At 45.1% G+C, this 18,939-nt stretch overlaps 1 protein-coding gene across 2 annotated transcripts in view; it reads left to right on the forward strand.

Annotated features, from left to right (window-relative positions):
* KALRN (kalirin RhoGEF kinase) overlaps positions 1 to 18,939 on the forward strand; it is a 506,307-nt gene that overhangs the window by 480,311 nt on the left and 7,057 nt on the right. For both annotated transcript variants that reach the window (XM_032693924.1, XM_032693927.1), the window contains 8 exons: positions 8,233 to 8,260; positions 8,701 to 8,872; positions 11,014 to 11,135; positions 12,637 to 12,768; positions 14,483 to 14,647; positions 15,501 to 15,579; positions 16,723 to 16,923; positions 17,863 to 18,001. In XM_032693924.1, the coding sequence (XP_032549815.1) occupies positions 8,233 to 8,260; positions 8,701 to 8,872; positions 11,014 to 11,135; positions 12,637 to 12,768; positions 14,483 to 14,647; positions 15,501 to 15,579; positions 16,723 to 16,923; positions 17,863 to 18,001 (1,038 nt within the window). The remainder of the gene's footprint in view (positions 1 to 8,232; positions 8,261 to 8,700; positions 8,873 to 11,013; positions 11,136 to 12,636; positions 12,769 to 14,482; positions 14,648 to 15,500; positions 15,580 to 16,722; positions 16,924 to 17,862; positions 18,002 to 18,939) is intronic.

An 18,939-nucleotide genomic window follows, 5' to 3' on the forward strand; every position in this document is an offset into this window, starting at 1 on the left:
AAATCCTGAGGCAGGGGATTGCTGGTATCCAGTATAAACTAAACAAAATCGTCTGGAGTGAGCAAAGCAAGAACAGGCTCATAAATGCTCATGAAGACCTAGAAGAGCCATAAGAAAGTCTGGTCTGTAAAGGTCTGGAGTATTCACCTACTGGGAGCCATAGTTGTTCTCCCTTTCCTTTCATTTGGAGTGTTTTGATTCTCCTTTTCAAATGTGTTACGAGAAATTACCTTTATTACAGCCTTGGAAGCCAAAGTCTTTTCTCATTAAAACAGAGGCAAGACAAACTACTTCCACCAACTGAGCCTGGTTCAGGGCTTCATCAGTGTTCTAGGCTTTGTGTACTAGGCTTAAATAACTCTTAAACAGCTGTGCTACCCCTCCACCCCAGCCTGTGTGTGCAGTGAACATCACCATCTCACCTGGTTTTCCTTTCCCTGCTCTGCATGGTACATCCCAACAGAGCCACTGGTGACCTCCCAGGGCAGTTGGAGAAAACATGACCAGCTACCCAAGGAGGGGGAAGACCTCGTCCTCACACTTGGCTAGGCTCGTGATGGATTTTATAGACACTGGGAGTGCTGTTAGGAGAGCTGTGTCCCAGCCATCAACATTCAGGTGTCATTAAGGTGGAGTCTGTAGCTGTCATTACAGCCAGGTAATAACAAGGCAAGTCACCTGGCTTCTCCTATAGGACTGTCACCCCTGACATCCCTCTTCCTCCCACTATGCATGAGAACATGCACCCAGTGCTGAAACAGAGAGAGCAGTCTCTAAATGCAAAGCAGACCTATTAATTACACGGAAGTGTCAGTGCAATTTGCCTCCAACCTACTCACTGCATAAGAAGTTGGTAAGCTGGTCATAGTATCCATGAAGTCCCTCAGGTACTGTGGCTTTTCAGATCTTGCTTGGCTTGCTATTTATGAAATGCCACAGTAAATTCTGTTCAGGAGATTCCAGATTTCTAAAGCACTTTGCCTTTGTTTCAAGGGGACACACAGTCAGAAAGAAATGTGGAAAACATACATCATGAGAGCAGGAAACTGAAATTCTGGGTGACGCTGCTTAAAGGAGCTAAAAATGCCATTACTGGGGTTTTGCCCACACAGGGACATGCTGGCCTCAGAGAACTTCCCATTCATTGTAGCTTTAACTAGAAATAGTACCTCTTGATGACTGGTTTTTTTCCCTCTTTGTTATTAATAGGTAATGAAAGTGCATGAGGGTGGAAATGAAGTTTGATTTTTACCTCTAGTTTTCTGCTTTATGCTGTAATTTCACAAAACAGAAGGCACAAACTCATCTATTAAATATGTGAGTGTAGGAGCAAGCACTTAAGGAACATGTGTAGCCACGTGAGTGATAGGAGTAACCTATATTTAAGGAAGATTGGAGACTCCCTTTCCACATGTCTGTAGTTAATTGCACAGAGACAGACAACTCCTGGGAATAAGGTGTATGCCCTTGTGAATCAGCAAATATCATCCACACCCAAGTCTGGGGTCCTGAACAGTGACACAACTAATTGTCCTACAATTCTATGTCGTAAAGTCTCGTTGGGTTTCGATAATGCTAAGGGGGTCATAAGTCAGCTGTGCAGATCCCATTGGGCTACCTCTCCGGGCTAAGTGAATGATCTTCCAGCAGTCTGAAGGTCTGACTGAGCTAAATCTCACTGAATCCAGCAGGAGCTTCTCCCAGCTTTGGGATGGACCCCACACATCTTGTTTTGCACAGCAGGACTCCAACTGCAGCGTGATACAAGTACTGCTGGTGGACACATGTCTGTCACTGAGCCTGTAGTGTTTGTTCCTGTGTCTTAGGAAAGATGAAACCCAGGCCCGCCCTGAGTCACTGGAAGTGCCGTCATTAGATTAGTGAGCTGGACTGTTGCCAAGGTACATATGTTGGGCTTCTTAATCTGCTTTTTTCAGTTAATGACATTTTAGCGTTTTAGAACTACTCAGAGACACTTAAAGCAAAATAAGCACTAGGAAACATCCTGTAAGGATGAATACTGTGTTGAGTAAGTAATGGCTTGGTGGATACAGCATTGGCTCCAAGTCAATACTCAGCTCAGGCCAAGAATTCCCAAGTGCTTTAGGCAAATACCTTCACCCCCTACCTGAGGTTGTCCATCTCCAGAGCAGATCTAACGTCCTCTCTTGGCAAAATCTTGTACAATATTGGAAAGAAAACCTTTCCTGGCCTGTTATTACAATGTGAATGATTATAATCCTGAGAACTCCTTATGTTTCCCTGGGACAGCCTCCATGGGCAACACCACTGTGCTGCTGCCCTGAGTGGCCAGGGATTGTTGAGACAGATCAGGAAGGTGGCTCACCAGGTGTGAGCCATAGTCTGAGCTGGCAGCACAGACATGGTGGTTTAGCTTTTGGAAAAGGAAGATGTAATACTTCATATGCAGGAAGGGGTACGGTGCAATGAAGTGGTGCCTGGAGTACAGAGACATCCAACAGCCTCAGCCATGGAAGCAGCCAGCCATTAAGGCCTTGCAGCAGGAATCTGATGAGGATGAGAGGTCTTCTGACTGTACAGCAATCACCATTCCTTGTGGCTTCTCCATCACTCTCAAAGGTAGCTGAGCCCATCCATGCTTGGGTGCCAGAAGGCATCCCCCATCCCTGCCAAAAGGCTGATGCCATGGGACATTTCACCAGATGCCATTTTAAATTATATTTTTTCTTTGCTGGCATCTATCCATGTGTGATGGAATCCTTATTTTCTCATTTTATCAGGAATTTCCTCTTGTTAATTTGTTTCTCTTTTGGGGTAGGGGAGGCTGGTAACAGCATGAGCTTGTCACCCCAAAAGTCTCAAAGTAAAAGTTGACCTAGTCAGTGATGAGTGATAGATCTTTTCCTACAAATTGGAGTTGGCTTAATTTCTCTGTAACTAATTTCTGGGAATTATTAGGTTTTTTATTTTTTTTTTTTAGTAAGGGAGCAAGGAATATGATGCTGACTCTACTATCAGCATGTGCAAATGTGTCAATATTTTATTTTAACTCAGTGACCAAGAGGTGCCATGAAGTGTTTACAAAATGCTGAGCTGCTTGTCTTGGAGTAAACATGCCCTCTGCTGTTTAGATGAAGCACAGGTCTTGTTACAGAGGGCTTGGTTTGCAGCCTAGCCTTGTGCTTTGGGGGAAAAAGAAATGTTCTCACTCCTGGCTTTGATATGCACCTCTGAAATGGGATTGAAACATGGCATCAGAAAATACAGGCATTTGCAGGACCCTTCTGTGCATTGGTGTGTCTGAGTTGGGCATAAGCCTCCTCCAGGGAAGTGGAGTAGGAATGGCAAGGACACCTCTGCAATGGAAAAGCAAACCCTGGCCGAGGTGCGAACCCTCTCAGGCAGCCGAGCTGTGCTTTCAAAGCATTTCAGGACCAGCCACTGCCATGGCAGGATGGCTTCTCGCTCCCCACCAGATAAAGCATGTGTGCACAAATGAAAGATAAGCTTTTGCTAAGAATTAGGGCAGTTGGAGTCGCTTTGGAAGGGGACTTTGCAGTTACTAATGCAGATGCCCTTCTGTCTTTACAACATGAGCTTAACAAATGAGGAAAAAAGTGGCCCAATACTGCAAAATGCTGAGTTGCTGGATGAAGCACCCATGCTGCTTTTCTAAAGCCTGACTGTTGAGTTACACTTAATTCACATAGATCTAAGTCGCTTAGATCCCTGCAGGTCCTCAAAGGCATTCAAGTACGTGTCTCATGTGCCTTTCTTGATTTGAGTCCTGAAACCATGCAGGCTGGAGGAGGGAGAAGGAAGGTCTATTTCTGGCTTTTTATTGAATAACCCTGAGACATCCTCCCATTTCTTTATCTCACACCCCTCCCTCCAGCTGCCTGTCTTTGCCTGCTCAGTGTTAGACCCCGCATCACTTGAGCAGAAGCTGTTTCATGTTCTGCCTTTGTCACCTTGCATAGGGTTTCCATTTTCAGCTCTCATTGTATGGGAAACAGAAACTCTCCTGGCCTTGGAGGGAGCCTTGCAGGTTTTCACCTACGCTGGATGAAGCTACAGGTATTTCATCCAGTGGAAAGAAAAAAAATCTATCTCATTTCAATTAAATTTTGTTCCAAGAAAAAAGAGCGAGCTGTGTTTCCTACCTGTCTTGCCAACTGAATTTCACCCCTTAGGGTTTGTGTTTGCATGGTATGGACTGACGCTGAAGATGGTGTGAGAAGTTTTCATGTTGGGTAGTTCCATCCCCATGAGTTTGTTTGCTCACAGGCCAGACTGGCAGCCACACTGGGGCAGGTGGTGTTTGCTGGGATTTCTTCAGGGAGCCTTTGTCAGCATGAGACCCTGGCCCACCTTCCCCTGCTTATGGCCCCATGGCCAGGTTATGGCTGTCAGGACTGAGCCTCGTATTGCTTTTCAGAGAGAAGTAAAAATCCCACATATCCAGCAGAGTTTTTCTCCACCTGTTAAAGCAGTACAGGGCATTCCTTGAGGCAGTGATGCCCAGAAGCCAGGACTCCTGCATCCCCACAAACACCACTGCTGCCCTTCATCTTGTGGGGGAGCTCCCAAGGATGGACAGGGGCTTTAAAAAGGGGGAAAACGTGCTGGAGAGGGCAGTCTTTCACATTCTTTTTCTGAGGGAGAAATCACCTGGATTTGGAGCCCACCATGTTGCTCATGCAAACATCCCTGGCAGCATCATGTGCTGCAGGTGCAATGTGGTGGTCCCTGAGCCTCAGTGGCTGCAGGGGACCTGCACCCCCTGCCCATAATCACCATGTCAGTGCACAGCACCTCACCCTGCTTGCCAGAAGCCCACCTGGGCCCTTACCCACAGGGATTTCTGCTCTTCAGAGCAACCTGACCTGGCTTTCATCTCTCTGCAAATCCCTGAGGAAGAAAGAGGAAGAGAATTGTGAAAAGTTACTTCCATGGACTTTAAGATCTTTTCATATAGCTTTTTGTACAGAGCATCATTTTAAAGAGGTACTTGACAAGTGCATCCACCAGGGAAACCAGCCCTGGCACCAGCAGGAGGCTGTGTGTGAGCAGTATGTGAGTTCCCATCCTCTGAGGGCAGTGAGGCCACGCTCTGGAGCCCCCTCTCCATCCACAGGAATTAAAAACCTATTTGGCAAATGAAGAAATTGTCTCCAAAGCTCTTGTATTTAGTCTAGAAGGACTCTGGAGGCTGTTCTCTCCTGCTATCCACCCATAGCCTGGAAACCTGGCCGGCCTGCAGAGAGAGGCAGCAAACCCCCAGGGCCTGGGAGCAAATGTGTGAACCAGTGGATCTGGCTGTGAACCTTTGCTTTCCCATTTCTGCCCTTCCCACCCCATTCCTTCAAAGCAGACCAAATCCTGTTCCCTAATTAAGTGATGTGCTTTGGTAGCACTTAAACATTCTCATGCAAACAGACTTTTACTTTTTTCTAAGCTTAACAGCAGGCAAAAGCTGTGACGTGGCTGTGGGGGTTTTGTTTGGTAATGTTTGATTAATTAAAAGATGAAGTTTTGGGAGAGGAAACGTAAATTTTACCCACAAACTCTTCCAATATTATCTAGCAGTAATAATTTTATTTCTGCTATTCCCATGGTGAAAAAAACATTGGTAGGGCAATTATTATAAATTATTGTACCTTGGATGTCACTAGAAATGTAGAATTCTTTATTTGTAGGTATATTCATTACATTCATCATTGTAGTTGCATCTCCTAATGAATCCTTTAGAGTTATAAAATTAATATAAAGTGTTACGGGTGTTTCTTTCTCCTGATCTCTAATCCTACAGGGATGGAGATCAGTGAATAATAAGGGAATTTAGTACATGCTGCAGGGAAGGAAGGGGAGAGCTTTGGAGGATGGATCTGTATTTCAGTTAAGCCAAACACTACAAAAATGAAGATGTATGTGCAAATGAGCTGATGCCTGGGGTTACTCAGCTGAAAAGCAGACAGCGTCTCTGTGAGGGAAAGTGGCAAGCAATGGTATCCACAGAACAGCTTTTTCTTTCTTTGCTGTTTTGTGTGAGCAATACAACTTGATCATAGAGATCCATCTCTCTTAATTCCCATGCACAGAGGGGAGAGAGGATGTTCTTCAGCCAGTACCCCATTGTGCCCCAATTTCTTCCTGTCTGCAGGGTCCTGGGGGGCTGTATGTGGGTTCTGGACCCTGCAGAACAACAGTTGCTGCATCTGAGTCCCTCACCCTTTCAGAGGTTTCTGGGCTGGCTGGCCAGAGGTTCATGTCCTGGTGTCAGTGCCCAGCTGCACCCTTCAGATGGGACTTCGTGCTTCCCAATGCCTGGGAAACCAGGGCCAGGAGGTGCAGGCAGGAGGAAGACTTGACTCAGGATCCAAAGAGCTAGGCTGGCTCTCACCTGCTCAGGATCCTGCCAGCTGAGCCGAACTGTGCCATCCCATTGCAAGGGTGGCATGACCTCCCCACTGCAGAGATGCCCCAAACATGACTTTAAAAAAAATAAGAAGCTCTAATTATAGTAATAGTGCTCCAAGAGCCTTCCCTAGGGATGTAGATAGAGGTTGCTCCTTCCAGAATGCTGGGAACGATGCGTTTAAAATCTCTCAGCACTCTTGGGAGCATGTGGAAGTCCAAACCATCACTTTTGTCCACCAGGTACAGACTGACTGGCTGTGTGGTCGGGACTGAGACCCGTTTTGCCAACAAGCAGCAGCCTCCACTCGTTTCTGGAGTGCTGTGTGTAAAGCGCTGGCAATGACTAGTTGTTTCAGCCGGTTCTGTGAGCCTTCTGTTCTCCGTAGATGTATCCCAAAGGATCAAATTCTGCCTATTTCTAGGACAAAGGAAACTCTCAGTCTCAAATGGAAAGGAATTTGTTGATGTCAAGTATGTTTCTGTGGGGGAAAAAACGAACATTTGTGAGGGGCAAGTCCGTGTTATGCCCGGTTCATCTGGGCTTTGTGGTGGTGATGGGGGAAAGCAAGAGCCTGAGGTCTCAGTGCTGGTACCACAGCTTTGCCTGAGGCTATAAAGAAGAGCTGTGGAACCAAAGTGAACCTGAATATGTCCAAGTGCCTCCTTGAATGACACCCTGAGCCATTCACCTTGGAACACTATTTATAAAGCCAAAATGTAAATATAAATCTTGAAGATGCATCTACCTTATTTTGAATGGTTTTTGCTTCTATTTCATGGCCTGGTTTCTGAGCCTCTGCAAAAACCTCCCATCAGCTTTGTCAGGCCACGAATTAGGTCACTGCTTCATTGGCATCTTCCAAAATAGCTCTGAAATAAATAGTAACAAAGGTATTTAAGGTGAGATAAACCATATTGGGTTTTTTTGGTGCTTGATATGAAATTATTAGCTTGAATTTTAATAACAAGGCTTTACGAGATTATTAAAACTGTTAAGAAGGCTAAACCCCCTATACTGTTGTACACCACAATTTAGGTAGGGTTGATTCTGCATGTAAGAACTTAGTGGCATTGTCTTTGCTTTTCCCTACTTTGCTTCCAGGATTACATGGAAGCAAAGTTAGCACACAGAGACCACAGAGAGACTAGCATTTCAAGCCCTTGATAACTTGATCAATTAACTAGTTAGATAAAATAATTCCTTGTTATTCAAACATAGTTTTGAGTTGGAAAGTTTCCAGCAGTCCAGTGAAATGAGTGAATTTTTATTCACTGTGATAAACCAAGAGTTGTTGCAGGACTGATCCTCGCCAGTGGGCAAAATGAAGTATTTCTGGTTTAGTGCTTTACTTTTTTTTTTTTTTCCCTGAAGCTGAGCAGAATTTAAAGACATTTCCCCAAACCTGGCTAGTGGCCAGATTATTCATGACATGCCCCAGGTATGTGGTGACTGCAGGTGCTGTGTGACACGAGTCTGGAGCCAGGCATGGGAGGAGCACAAGAAGAGTTGGGAAGAAGAGTTGATGGCTTCAGCATTATCACTCAGGCAAAGAGAAAGCACATCCACCCTCCTCAGCCTTGGTGCTGTTGCCTGTTACCTGTGATGCTTTATCAGAGTTGAAGAAGCCATAGCTTTCCTTTACTTTCCCAGCTGTGCCCAGGCCTGTTCTGTTGTCACTAAAGCTTACTGCACCTTCTGCTTGTTAGAAGGCACTTGTTGCCACTGATCTGTGCTTCTGCAGTACTGGTCAGGTTCACCACCTTGTGAAATCAGATGTTTCTTTGTCACCGTCCAGAAAATAAATGCTTTTATCTCTTTCTATTTTGCAGATAATCAACCCCAATTTCATTCAAGAAGGTGAGTTAAGGACAGCTGTGCAGCAGCTGTGATTTACTCTGGTGCCACAGAGTGCTCTGCATCCTGCATTTGCAGCAAAGGCAGCATTTGCAGCAAAGGCAGCTCTCCACTGCTCAGTCCCTAGGGGCTTCCTGCTGGCTGCTCAGTCAGACAGCCCAGGGCCACGGGAGAGGCTAAACCCTCCAAATCTGCCCTCACAAAGTCTCATCCTCCTGCCAGGGCACAGGGTGGACAGTTCCCACTACCTCCTTCTCCGAGCTATTGACAGCTGGCTTTTAATGAAGGGGAGTTTTGGTAATGTAATCCCAGGACCCCCACCTTTTTGGGACCCAGATCCCATAGTTGGTCCTGTAATGTATTCTCTAGACTTGTATAACTACAGACATCCTCCCCTGTAGATAAAAGGTGTCATGTGTGTGTCCCCATGTTTTTTTTTACAGTGGCTCCCGAGTTTCTTGTGCCATTAGTGGACATCACTTGCCTACTTGGTGACACAGTGATGCTGCAGTGCAAAGTCTGTGGACGACCCAAACCAACTATAACCTGGAAAGGACCAGATCAAAACATTCTTGACAATGACAACAGCACAGCCAGTTACACGGTGTCATCCTGGTAAGGTCCTGCCTGTGGATCCCAACACAGCTGGTCATGATGGTCGTGTTCAGCTCAAATATGGCACCAGCCCAGCTACAAGACTCATTAGAAATGCAGTTAATCAAGTCTGGCATGGTGTACAGGCACATGGGTGCACCACACATTGGCTAGAAAGGGTCAGACTTTGGGGCTCATGTGGCCCTATTGTTTCCTGAGCTGAGTGTGCTGCTGGCAGATGTGAGCTTGCTCCTGTTGACCTCCTGAGCCAGCTGCAAGCCAGAAGCCAGAATGCTTACAGCCTGCTAGTTTGGCTAATATTGCTTCTGCATTGCTAGGGCTTCTCTGCTTGACTTTGATCCCATGCTCACCTTTGGGACTCAAGCAGAGCAAGCCCCCACCAGCTTGCAATACTCTTATTATTGGGCATTTTCTCATCTTATGGGCAGAGGTGGCAACTCCTGCAGTTTTCCTGAGCATTTCCTCAGCTGTTCCTAAAAAAGCCCACATGTGCTCCTAGGAAGGCTACATCTGGCTGTGCTTGGACAGAAAGATGCTTGTCGTGATGTTTCCAGCTTGGCTAGGGAGGAGGAAAACTATCTTTACAATAAGCATTGGGAAGATTCAGAAAGATCTGGAGTTGAATTCAGGTCAGGTAACAGCCTGATGCTGGATGCTCATCTGCAGCTTATATAAGCTTATATAAGCAATTTGGGCCAAACTGCAGTGGAAATCTCCAGGAGGCAATCTTTCATTTGAACTTTTCAGCGCTTCTGGCTCAGGCTGAAATGAATCCAGGAAGTACAAAGCCACTGAAAGTGAAAAATGAACACTAAGAGAGAAGGGATTTTACATGTTTAATAAAAAAAAATTAAATATGATCAGGAGCTTTCTTCAGAGACCATTTGCTTATGTGACTGCCCCAGAGCATCAGAAATTGTCTTTAGCCATTACTTAGTAGATCGCTAGTGCCTTATCTTCAGGCTCTGGCTGGGGTTGGGATGGGGGGATTTTTCCATACAGGGTTCTGGTTTTCATCACAGTCCTCTGTCTGTGTGTTGGCTCCCTGTGCACTATCAGCACTTGTATTGTCTTGTTACTCATATACGTTTTCCAGTGAAGACACTGCCTGCCAAGGAGAGGCCCAGAGGAGCAGTGCCTCTTACAGATCTTGCTGGCATGAGTGTCTGGATTGCAGGGAAAGAGGATATTTCTGTCCTGTTTTAAACCAGTACAGTCAGACCAGCAAAAGCTGCAGTGTCCCGACAGTTATCCCAGCAATGTCCTTCTGCGGTTTCCAACAGATTAAGCATTCAAGAACTAGCCTAGTTTTGCCATCAAGGGAACTTACTGTTAGCTCTAAGCTGGGTCTCCATTACAGCTATAGCAGTTACACAAGCAAAATCCTTTAATTCAGGCCAACTCCCACAAGTTGCATGTTGAAGACTGAAATGTGCAAACCAAAGTGACTATGAACAGACCTGCTATAAATTCCCTAGACTCTGCAGAGCTGTTTATTTTCTCAGATTGGCCCAAAGACTGAGCGTCTCTCATGAACTCGGCGCTGCGCTCTTTATCCCCAGCTCTTACGAGATGTCCAACCTTCCAAATGGGGGCCTGGCAGCAACATAACATCAATGGCACATGCTCCAGCGATCTGAAACTCCCCAGAAATGTCAGGCACCCTGTGCTGTGTGACTGCTTTCTGCATCTGCGGGAAGCCCAGTTTGTCTGGTGTGTGTTGGACTTCACTGCAGAGGTACAGCAGCTCAGCATCTCCTGAGATAGGAAAGATTCTGAGATAGGAGATCTTTCCACATATATGGAGTCTAAGCATCCAGCTCTGGACAAGCACAGGAAATGTTCAGCTCCTCAACTTTGCTTGCTGCTTGAGTGATCCTTCATCACCTCCTCTGAGGCCATAACAGACAAGCAGATTTGCCTGGCAGGCAATTTGGACCAAAGCTTTCCTCAAAGGTTTAATTAACAGCCTAATCCTGATATATGAGGGATTGTACTCAGGTACCAAATTGCTGGGGGGATGTTCCTTCAAATAAGTTAACAAGATTTGTGTGTTTGTAATTAAGGCAGGACAGGAACTGTATAAAAACCATTAGCAAGTGAAGCAGCACTTTATAATTGGGGCTTTCCTGCATCCACAGTGAGTCTGGAGAGCTCACCTTGAAGATCTGCAACCTGATGCCTCAGGACAGCGGTATTTACACCTGTGTGGCAACCAATGAACACGGAACCGCTTCAACCTCTGCAACCATCAAAGTCCAAGGTAGTGCATCTGACCTTAACATGTGGGATTTTTCCTGTATAGCATCCCTTGGTGGGGGCAGGGAGCACACAGGAACAGCCAGTGCAGAGGCAGCCGGATGTGGAGCTGTGCCAGGTGAATTGAGATGTTAAAATCACACAACCATTCCTCAGCCACAGCTCCCACTGATGGCTGAAGGCTTTGCATGTTCTTTGTGCTTGATTAAGTCGTCTGATCATAAACATCACGTCTGGGAAATGAAAATGCATTGGCACTGGTTCAGCTCCTGCATCCTGCTCACAGCGCTGCTTCTCAGGGGCTCAGTGAGGTCGGCCAGGGGAAGCTCAGCTCCCTTGGGCTGCTGAGTGCCTGGGGAGATGACACCCCAATTAACTGCAGGAAGCTCTGGGCTTTAGAATCTGCCTGGAGCAGGGGGACCTTGTATCCAGTGACACCGATTTTCCACCTCCACCTCTCTCTAGGGGATAGAGGAGGTGAATTAAGGATTTGACCTGGGTGAACTGTTCTGCAGGATTCAACTTGGAGACATGTCTCCAAGCCTGAATTCTCAGCACTGTAATTAGTGACTCATCTAATTGTAATAAATACGACATAAGGAGTTGATGCTCATTACCTCCAGCTTGGAGGTAATGTTCTGGGATCTGATAGCATGAGAGATGAGAGGTGCCTGCTGTGTTGAAGGGGAGGGTCCAGAGAAGAATGTCTAGCTGGAGACGTACAGATGCAGCAGTGTCATGAGCATTTAGAAGTCAATTTGTTTGGCCTCACCAGATGCCCTAGAGATATAATTTCCCCAATTTATCCAAGCAAGTTAGTGGCTGCACTAACTACTCCTGTGCTGAAGGGAGCCCTAAGCAAAGCACAGAAGAATTACTGGTCATTTGTCAATCTGCTGCCAAGCATACAAAGCCTCATACGCACAGAAGAGCTCTGAATGCCTTGCTTGTGTCATTTTTGGACACTTCAATGGCAGTGGACTCCCCACCCTCAAAACCTAGCTTGCTACTTAGTGAAGTCCATGGAAATATTTGTTTTCCTCAGTTCCACGGACTTTGCATCAGGACTTGAGCTGGAGTAAAAATCAGCAGTAGAAAGTGACAGGTAAAAAGGCTCTGCCTTTACAGCAGCTGAGCTCAGACAGATCCTCTACATTCCAGGGGTGATTCTCATGGCTGGTCTCACAGGGAGCTCTCTGGGCCTCGCAGTGAGCTGACCACCAGCTGTGAGCAAGAAGAAATTCCCCCCATGCTCTAGTACTGTGGGACCATGTTGATGCAGCAAGGCTTCTCTCTTGGCTGCTAATATGGAAGTACCAGCCCCTCAGTGGTAGGTGAACTGGACTGTGACACTGCCTTTCCTCTGGCTGTGCCAGAGTAAACCACAGTGCTCTCTCTACAAGGTGCAGCTGTCCCATAGTGACCTGATGTACCTGATACACCTGATCTTCAGAATAAAGCATGTTGATGTGTGCGGGACTTGGTGCTTGTTTTCTCTTCCCAAGGTGTCCCAGCTGCCCCAAACCGTCCTATTGCTCAGGAGAGAAGCTGCACCTCTGTGATTCTACGCTGGCTCCCACCATCCAGTACAGGCAATTGCACCATTTCAGGCTACACTGTGGAGTACAGAGAAGAAGGTGAGTGGTTTGAGCTGTGCCCTCTGGCTGAGAGAATGAGAACAAAGTAAGTCTCCTTTATGTCACAGAAGGTCCCAAAAGCATTTTTACCACCACTGGTTTGCCAGTAGTTGTAGCTTACAGATCCCAAAGTCTTAGGCCAAAAGAAGCCCTTCTATCATCCAGTCCAATCTCTCATATGTTACAGACCTTTCTGCTTTCTCCAGTCACTTATGACAAGTAAAGTGTACTAAGCTAAAACATGTCCATCACCGAGGTATCCTTTTATCATTTGCAGTCTACTACTAGGTAGAAAGATATCCATCCTTTCTGGTGTATCCTTCCCAGGAATGCCAAAAACAAATCAGCTTTATTTTTCTTTTATCTGGATAGAGTTGCAGATCCCTGTATATTTTTTAAGCTCAGCTCTGAAATCCATTTGTTCTTAAATCCAACCATCCCCTGAAGAATGAAGTAGATATTAAATGCACCGTTTTCCCAATATACACAGGCTCTTGAAAAGGGCATTTGAAATTATTCACATTCCTTTTGCATTCTTCCTACAAAAGTGTGAGGGTTCCTGGGCAGTAAATTTTGTCTTAGGTATATGGATTCTGGTTTTAACCCTTTGTGTTTCAAAAATGTAGTAAATGTGCTAACCTAATTACTCTATCATATTAATGCCTTCTCGTAGTGAATACTCTCCCTTTGGCCCTCACTGTGCCATCAGTGTAACTGGCATTTTTGTGAGAGAATAAAAGTTCCTCTATTAACAACAGCCCCCAAAACAAACAGCAAAAAAAAAACAGCAGTGGTTTTAGTTTTTGGTATTCCTCCCACTCCACAGGTAAAACTGACTCTTCCCTGTAAAACCAACTTGACCTTGTGAGACTTGGCAATCAGAATTTGTCCACAGTGCACACAAACTATATGGGTTGTGGTAAATAACATAAAGGTAAAAGGCCCTGAATTTACTAAAGATAAAATTTTATATATTCTTGAAAGAAATCACAGTCTGAGACAGGGCTTGGTGTCCCAGGGTTCCTTTTCTATTCTGTGACCCTGTACAGATGAGTGAAGTATGCTCCTTTGGATACCACACATTAGGCAATGGTTGGGTTTGTTTCTGATAGGAGCGGAAACACATGACAGCCACACATTGCTGCAATTCTGCTCATCTGCAAGATACCCGTACTAAGCCTCAGAAAGCTGGTTCTCCTCCTGCAACTGCAGCTTTCACTGGAGCCACCACATCTTCACCTGCAAAAGCATTTGGATTGCACTGACACCCTATCTCAGCTTCATCTGAGACTCCTTTGACCATGGTTTTGGGGCTTTTTTTGCAATATTTCTGCTACTGTTTCTCTTATAGCAGAGTTGTCATCAAATCACCCCTCCACTTCTGTGTTATCATGCTGCCCTGAGACATCACTTGCAGCACACAGCCCCAGCACACAGCTTGTCCCTGGGCTGCACTTTTTCCATCGGTCAACTGAGGGGCATTTCCTTCTTCAATCATTTAGCCAGATGGGAAGGTGGCTACAACACAGTATAGCTTCCTCTGATCCATTTCTGGTGTAACAGTCTGCTGTAACATCGCCTCCTAAAAACCCTGTAGATTTTAACCTCTCAGGGTTAAAACCCAACATGTGGTGGGCAGAGAAAGTCTTTGCCCTAAATTCAGGCAGTGAGACTCTTTCCTTCAGCTCTCCTTCTCTCCCTTTGGTAAATGCAGGCTCACAGGTCTGGCAGCAGTCGGTAGCCTCAACTTTGGACACATACCTCGTCATTGAGGACCTGGCCCCAGGCTGCCAGTATCAGTTTCGAGTGAGTGCCAGCAATCCCTGGGGGATCAGCTTGCCCAGTGACCCATCTGAATTTGTGAGGCTCCCGGAGTATGGTGAGTGGGCAGGGCAAGGAGGGGCTGATGTGCACAGGAGTCCATCTGTGCCATTTGTATTGTGTGCTTTGATGGATCCCAATAAAAACACGGATCCTGGACCCGGTAGGAATACAAGAAAAAGCCTGGGATATGCTCCTAGCCAGCTCCTGCCACCATTGTCATGTCTTCACCTCCATCCAGGCTCACAGCCACCCTCTGCCTAAAAGCTGTTTCAGTTTCTTAGCAGGTCCCTACTTTGTATCCCAAGACTATTTCATGTCTTCATCTCTGCACAACAGGCTCTGTGTCCTGGCTGGTGTTCCCCTGCCTTTCCAGCAATGTCGGCTGCACCAGAGGCCTCTGCTGGGCAGCCCAGCTGGAGGCTGCAATTCCACTTGCAGAACATACCCCCTTGAGCAATGCAGCTGGAATAGGAACGCTCCGTGCTGCAGGAATTTGGGGTACAGCTCACTCAGAACAATGTTGTGAGCAGAGCCCACATTTCCCCATGTTTTAGCAGCTCCAGTGTGTAACCAGGTCTGTGACTGGCTTGGATAGCCTGTGCTGGTTGGTACAAGAGCTCACACAGCATAGCTCTCTCTCCCAGTTACACACATGCCCTTAGACTGTCTGTGTGGCCCTTCTCAGCCCAAAATTGGAAGGACAGATTTGAGTCCACCTTATCTTTGGCGAGCTCTGGCGTTTAGTGGTCCAACACACTGCAGCTGTGCCTGAGCAGTATGAAACTGGACCCTTAGTGGCAATGTTTCCTATTTTAAGTAATATAGTCCCACATAACTTTAAAATATGCTGTTTGTATCCCTCAGGAAACTGTCTTTATACTTTCTGAATGTTCTTTATTTTCTCAAAGACTCTGCTGCCGATGGTGCCACTATTTCATGGAAGGAAAACTTTGACCTCGCTTATGCAGAGCTGCATGAGATTGGGAGGTAATATTAACCCTGCTTATCACTGCAATAAAACACTCAAAGCTTTTTCCTTGGAGGAGAGTTTAGGTTTCTTTTGTAGTTAGCCTGAAAATGGTGCTCCTTTCAAAGAGCATTGCACATTAGATACTGATTAACATACTGACTAAATTTCGGGTTTCAAATTCAGTTCTGATTTGAGGATTGCAACTTGGCAAACTAGTGAACTATTAGGCGGCCAAATCTCTGGAAGCTGGTATCTCCTCTGTCATCTCTGGTTTGATGTCATCTTTTGAAGTCATGACAATTTACTGGTTCTGGATAAGCTTAACCTCAAAGACTGAGTGTGCCAAAGCACTTGGGCATGTGACTGACTTAAATCACATGCCAAAGCTTTGCTGATTAGGAGGGTCAGTTAACAGGAGCCTAAATAGGAGCTGTATATGTTGTCATCCCTTGGTGCTCTGTGCAGGCAACAGATAAGGGGCATGCAAACAATTCAGGTTAATGCAGTTAGTTCTTCAACTCAGTGGTCAGAGACCAGTAATTCTTGGGCTGAAAGGACAGGAGTCATTCTGGTTCTGTACAGAATAGAATGGTGTATCAGTAAAAGCCCAAGTTCAGCACTGGGTATTTTACTTTCAGGAACGGTACTAGGCACTAGTCCGTATGAGCTTCCTAAATGCTTTCCTGGCAGCTTTTTTCTTAATTTCTTACTGTGCATCTGAAAAGGTGAGACAAAATGTTAGGTTAGCGATTATTTAACAAGGCTGTTCTTTTACTTGTCTGAGAAAGTTTGGTCTCTCTAATAAAGCAACCGGAGAAGGGAGACCCATAGCTAAAAAAAAAAGATATAGAATCTGTAAAAGTGGCAGCAAATTGAACCCAGGGGAGGTTGTTAGAGGACATCAGCATGGCTGCACAAAGCAAAGTGACACCATTTGCTCTCAGTGTTTGCTAATCCCCAAAGAATCTCTACATGCAGGGTAAAAGACGGAGGGCCTTTGTTGGAAAAGGTTATGAACAACTTGTTAAATCTGATTCCTTGTGAAATATTAATGTGATTAATGAAATAACACTTAGAAAATCCCTCTGTTATTGCACTGAAAACTAGGCGTGATTTATTCATGAGGCCACTTCATTATTCTGTTTTCTTTATCATTTCAGGGGTCGATTCTCCATAGTAAAGAAATGCATTCACAAAGCCACCCGGAAAGATGTTGCTGTAAAATTCATTAGTAAAAAAATGAAAAAGAAAGAGCAGGCAGCACACGAAGCAGCTTTGTTACAGCACTTACAGCATCCTCAGTACATCACTATCCACGATACCTACGAGTCTCCTACTTCTTACATCTTAGTTTTGGAACTGTAAGTACACAGAGCTGCAATTCAAGTGTCTGGATAGGAATCACAGCCCTATTAAAGCCAAAGATAAAATTCACCCACCCTGAGTTCAACAGGGCAAAGATTTTGTCATTTGCTTTTTATTTATTGTGGTGTCAAATGAAAATAGCCATTTTCTGCAGAGTTTCCACTGCCTTTTCTTTACAGTAAATAAGATTCAGAGGGACAAATAAAACTGCTTTCTACTGTGGTGAAGCTTGGATAATTGTGTCCACAGTTAGTTTGTCCCATTGAATAACATTAGATTTATTTGGGCAGTTTTGTCCACTCTTAAAGGAAATATATATTTTTATATAAATATGTTTCAGCTAGAATAAAGCCTACATCATTCTAATACTTCTTGGTGAAAAGGCATGTGTAGCAACCATGCTTGCATCTATAAGGAGAAGTAACAACCACAGTCTAAAATGCTTCTTTGTTACAGTGTGTTCAACAAAGTATATTTGGGCTATTTGATTATTTGTTGGCAAAGATAAATAAAACTAGGTGGAAAACTTTTATTGGGTTAGTTTTCCCACAGAATATATTACCAGCTGAAAATGTCAGTGATTTTTTTTTTCTGCATTATGCAACCAGCTCTATAAATAAATAGATGAATTCGAATAATTAAGAAGCTCTGTTTTCAAAGGGATTGCCTCTGTCTATTGAATCCATCCTTAAGCAAATGAGTTTACTTTAAGACTGTTGCTAAATTTGTCAAAGACCAGAGATAACAACTGAGGATTAATTATTCTACCATGGCCTGTGGTATCTTGAGGGATCATTAAATACTCATCAGATCTTGCATTGTAGTTTCCTCCATTTTTAGGTCATGAAGTTTCCATTTCAACTTTGTTTTCAAATATTAACTGTTCCTAGAGATACCATGTGATCTTTCACGTGCAGGGTTTGATTTGTTTGTAGGATGGATGACGGTCGTCTCTTAGATTATCTGATGAACCATGATGAACTTATGGAGGAAAAAGTGGCATTTTATATAAGAGACACAATGGAAGCCTTGCAGTACCTTCACAATTGCAGAGTGGCTCACTTAGACATAAAGGTAAGAACAAACCAGAATGGTGCTATTATTCCATGCCCTGGAACAGTGAGTTCCCAGCTGTGCAGATAGGGAGGAGGTGCAGTCTGTACTCCCAGGAGATGATCACTAAATGGACGAGCACTGCCTTTCAGACCTGTTGATCAGAGGAAGGATTTACTGACCTGCAGCGCCTGGTTTTTGCCTTCAGACAAGACACACCTGTTTCCTTGACTCACTGGTTTGTTCTTAAGGTCTTCCTGGATTTAATGAAGCAGGAGGATGTCTGAGGCAAGAGTGAGATGTCATTAGCCCCTGACTGAAGGGGAATTATAAGTTAAATCTATGGGGTATGGTTTGGGCTCACATCTGTGCCAACTTAGCCACCAAGCTCCCTGAGCAGAGCTGGCTTGTGCCCAGGCAGCTCAGGGCAGGCCAGAAGGAGCATGAGTCTCCCTCACATCTGCACCTGTACCCTGGGGAGCCCAAAGCAGGGGGATGGGAGCAAGCAGGAGATGGGGAGCACTGGCAGGGGCAAAGGAAAGCAGCACACTGCATTGTGCTGCAGAGCCTGAGAGGGGAACTGGGTGGGAAATACAACCAGGGAGAGGTTCAGAGGAAGAACGAAGAAGAAATGTAGGTTCTATGCACTGTGGAGAAGATATTCAGCCTTATTCTAGCATCACACTCGGATTGGTACAGCTTGTACCTCCTTTTGTTAGTGCACATGGCAGGAGGCACTGTACTGTCCTGGATTCAGCATTGTACTGCTGTCCTCCCCAACATCCCAGTTATACTGGATGACAGAGAATTAGCAATTGAAGTTATGATCAAGTGTTTTGAGTTTTGTGATCTGCAACATTGATTTTGGTTGCCAGGATATCATATAATCTATAACTTTTTGCAGACTTAAATGCCAATTAAAAATGGAGAAAGAGAGATGAATTTTACTTTCCGAAACA

The sequence above is a fragment of the Chiroxiphia lanceolata genome, chromosome 7 (genome assembly GCF_009829145.1).
Source record: "Chiroxiphia lanceolata isolate bChiLan1 chromosome 7, bChiLan1.pri, whole genome shotgun sequence".
NCBI classification, from domain to species: domain Eukaryota; kingdom Metazoa; phylum Chordata; class Aves; order Passeriformes; family Pipridae; genus Chiroxiphia; species Chiroxiphia lanceolata.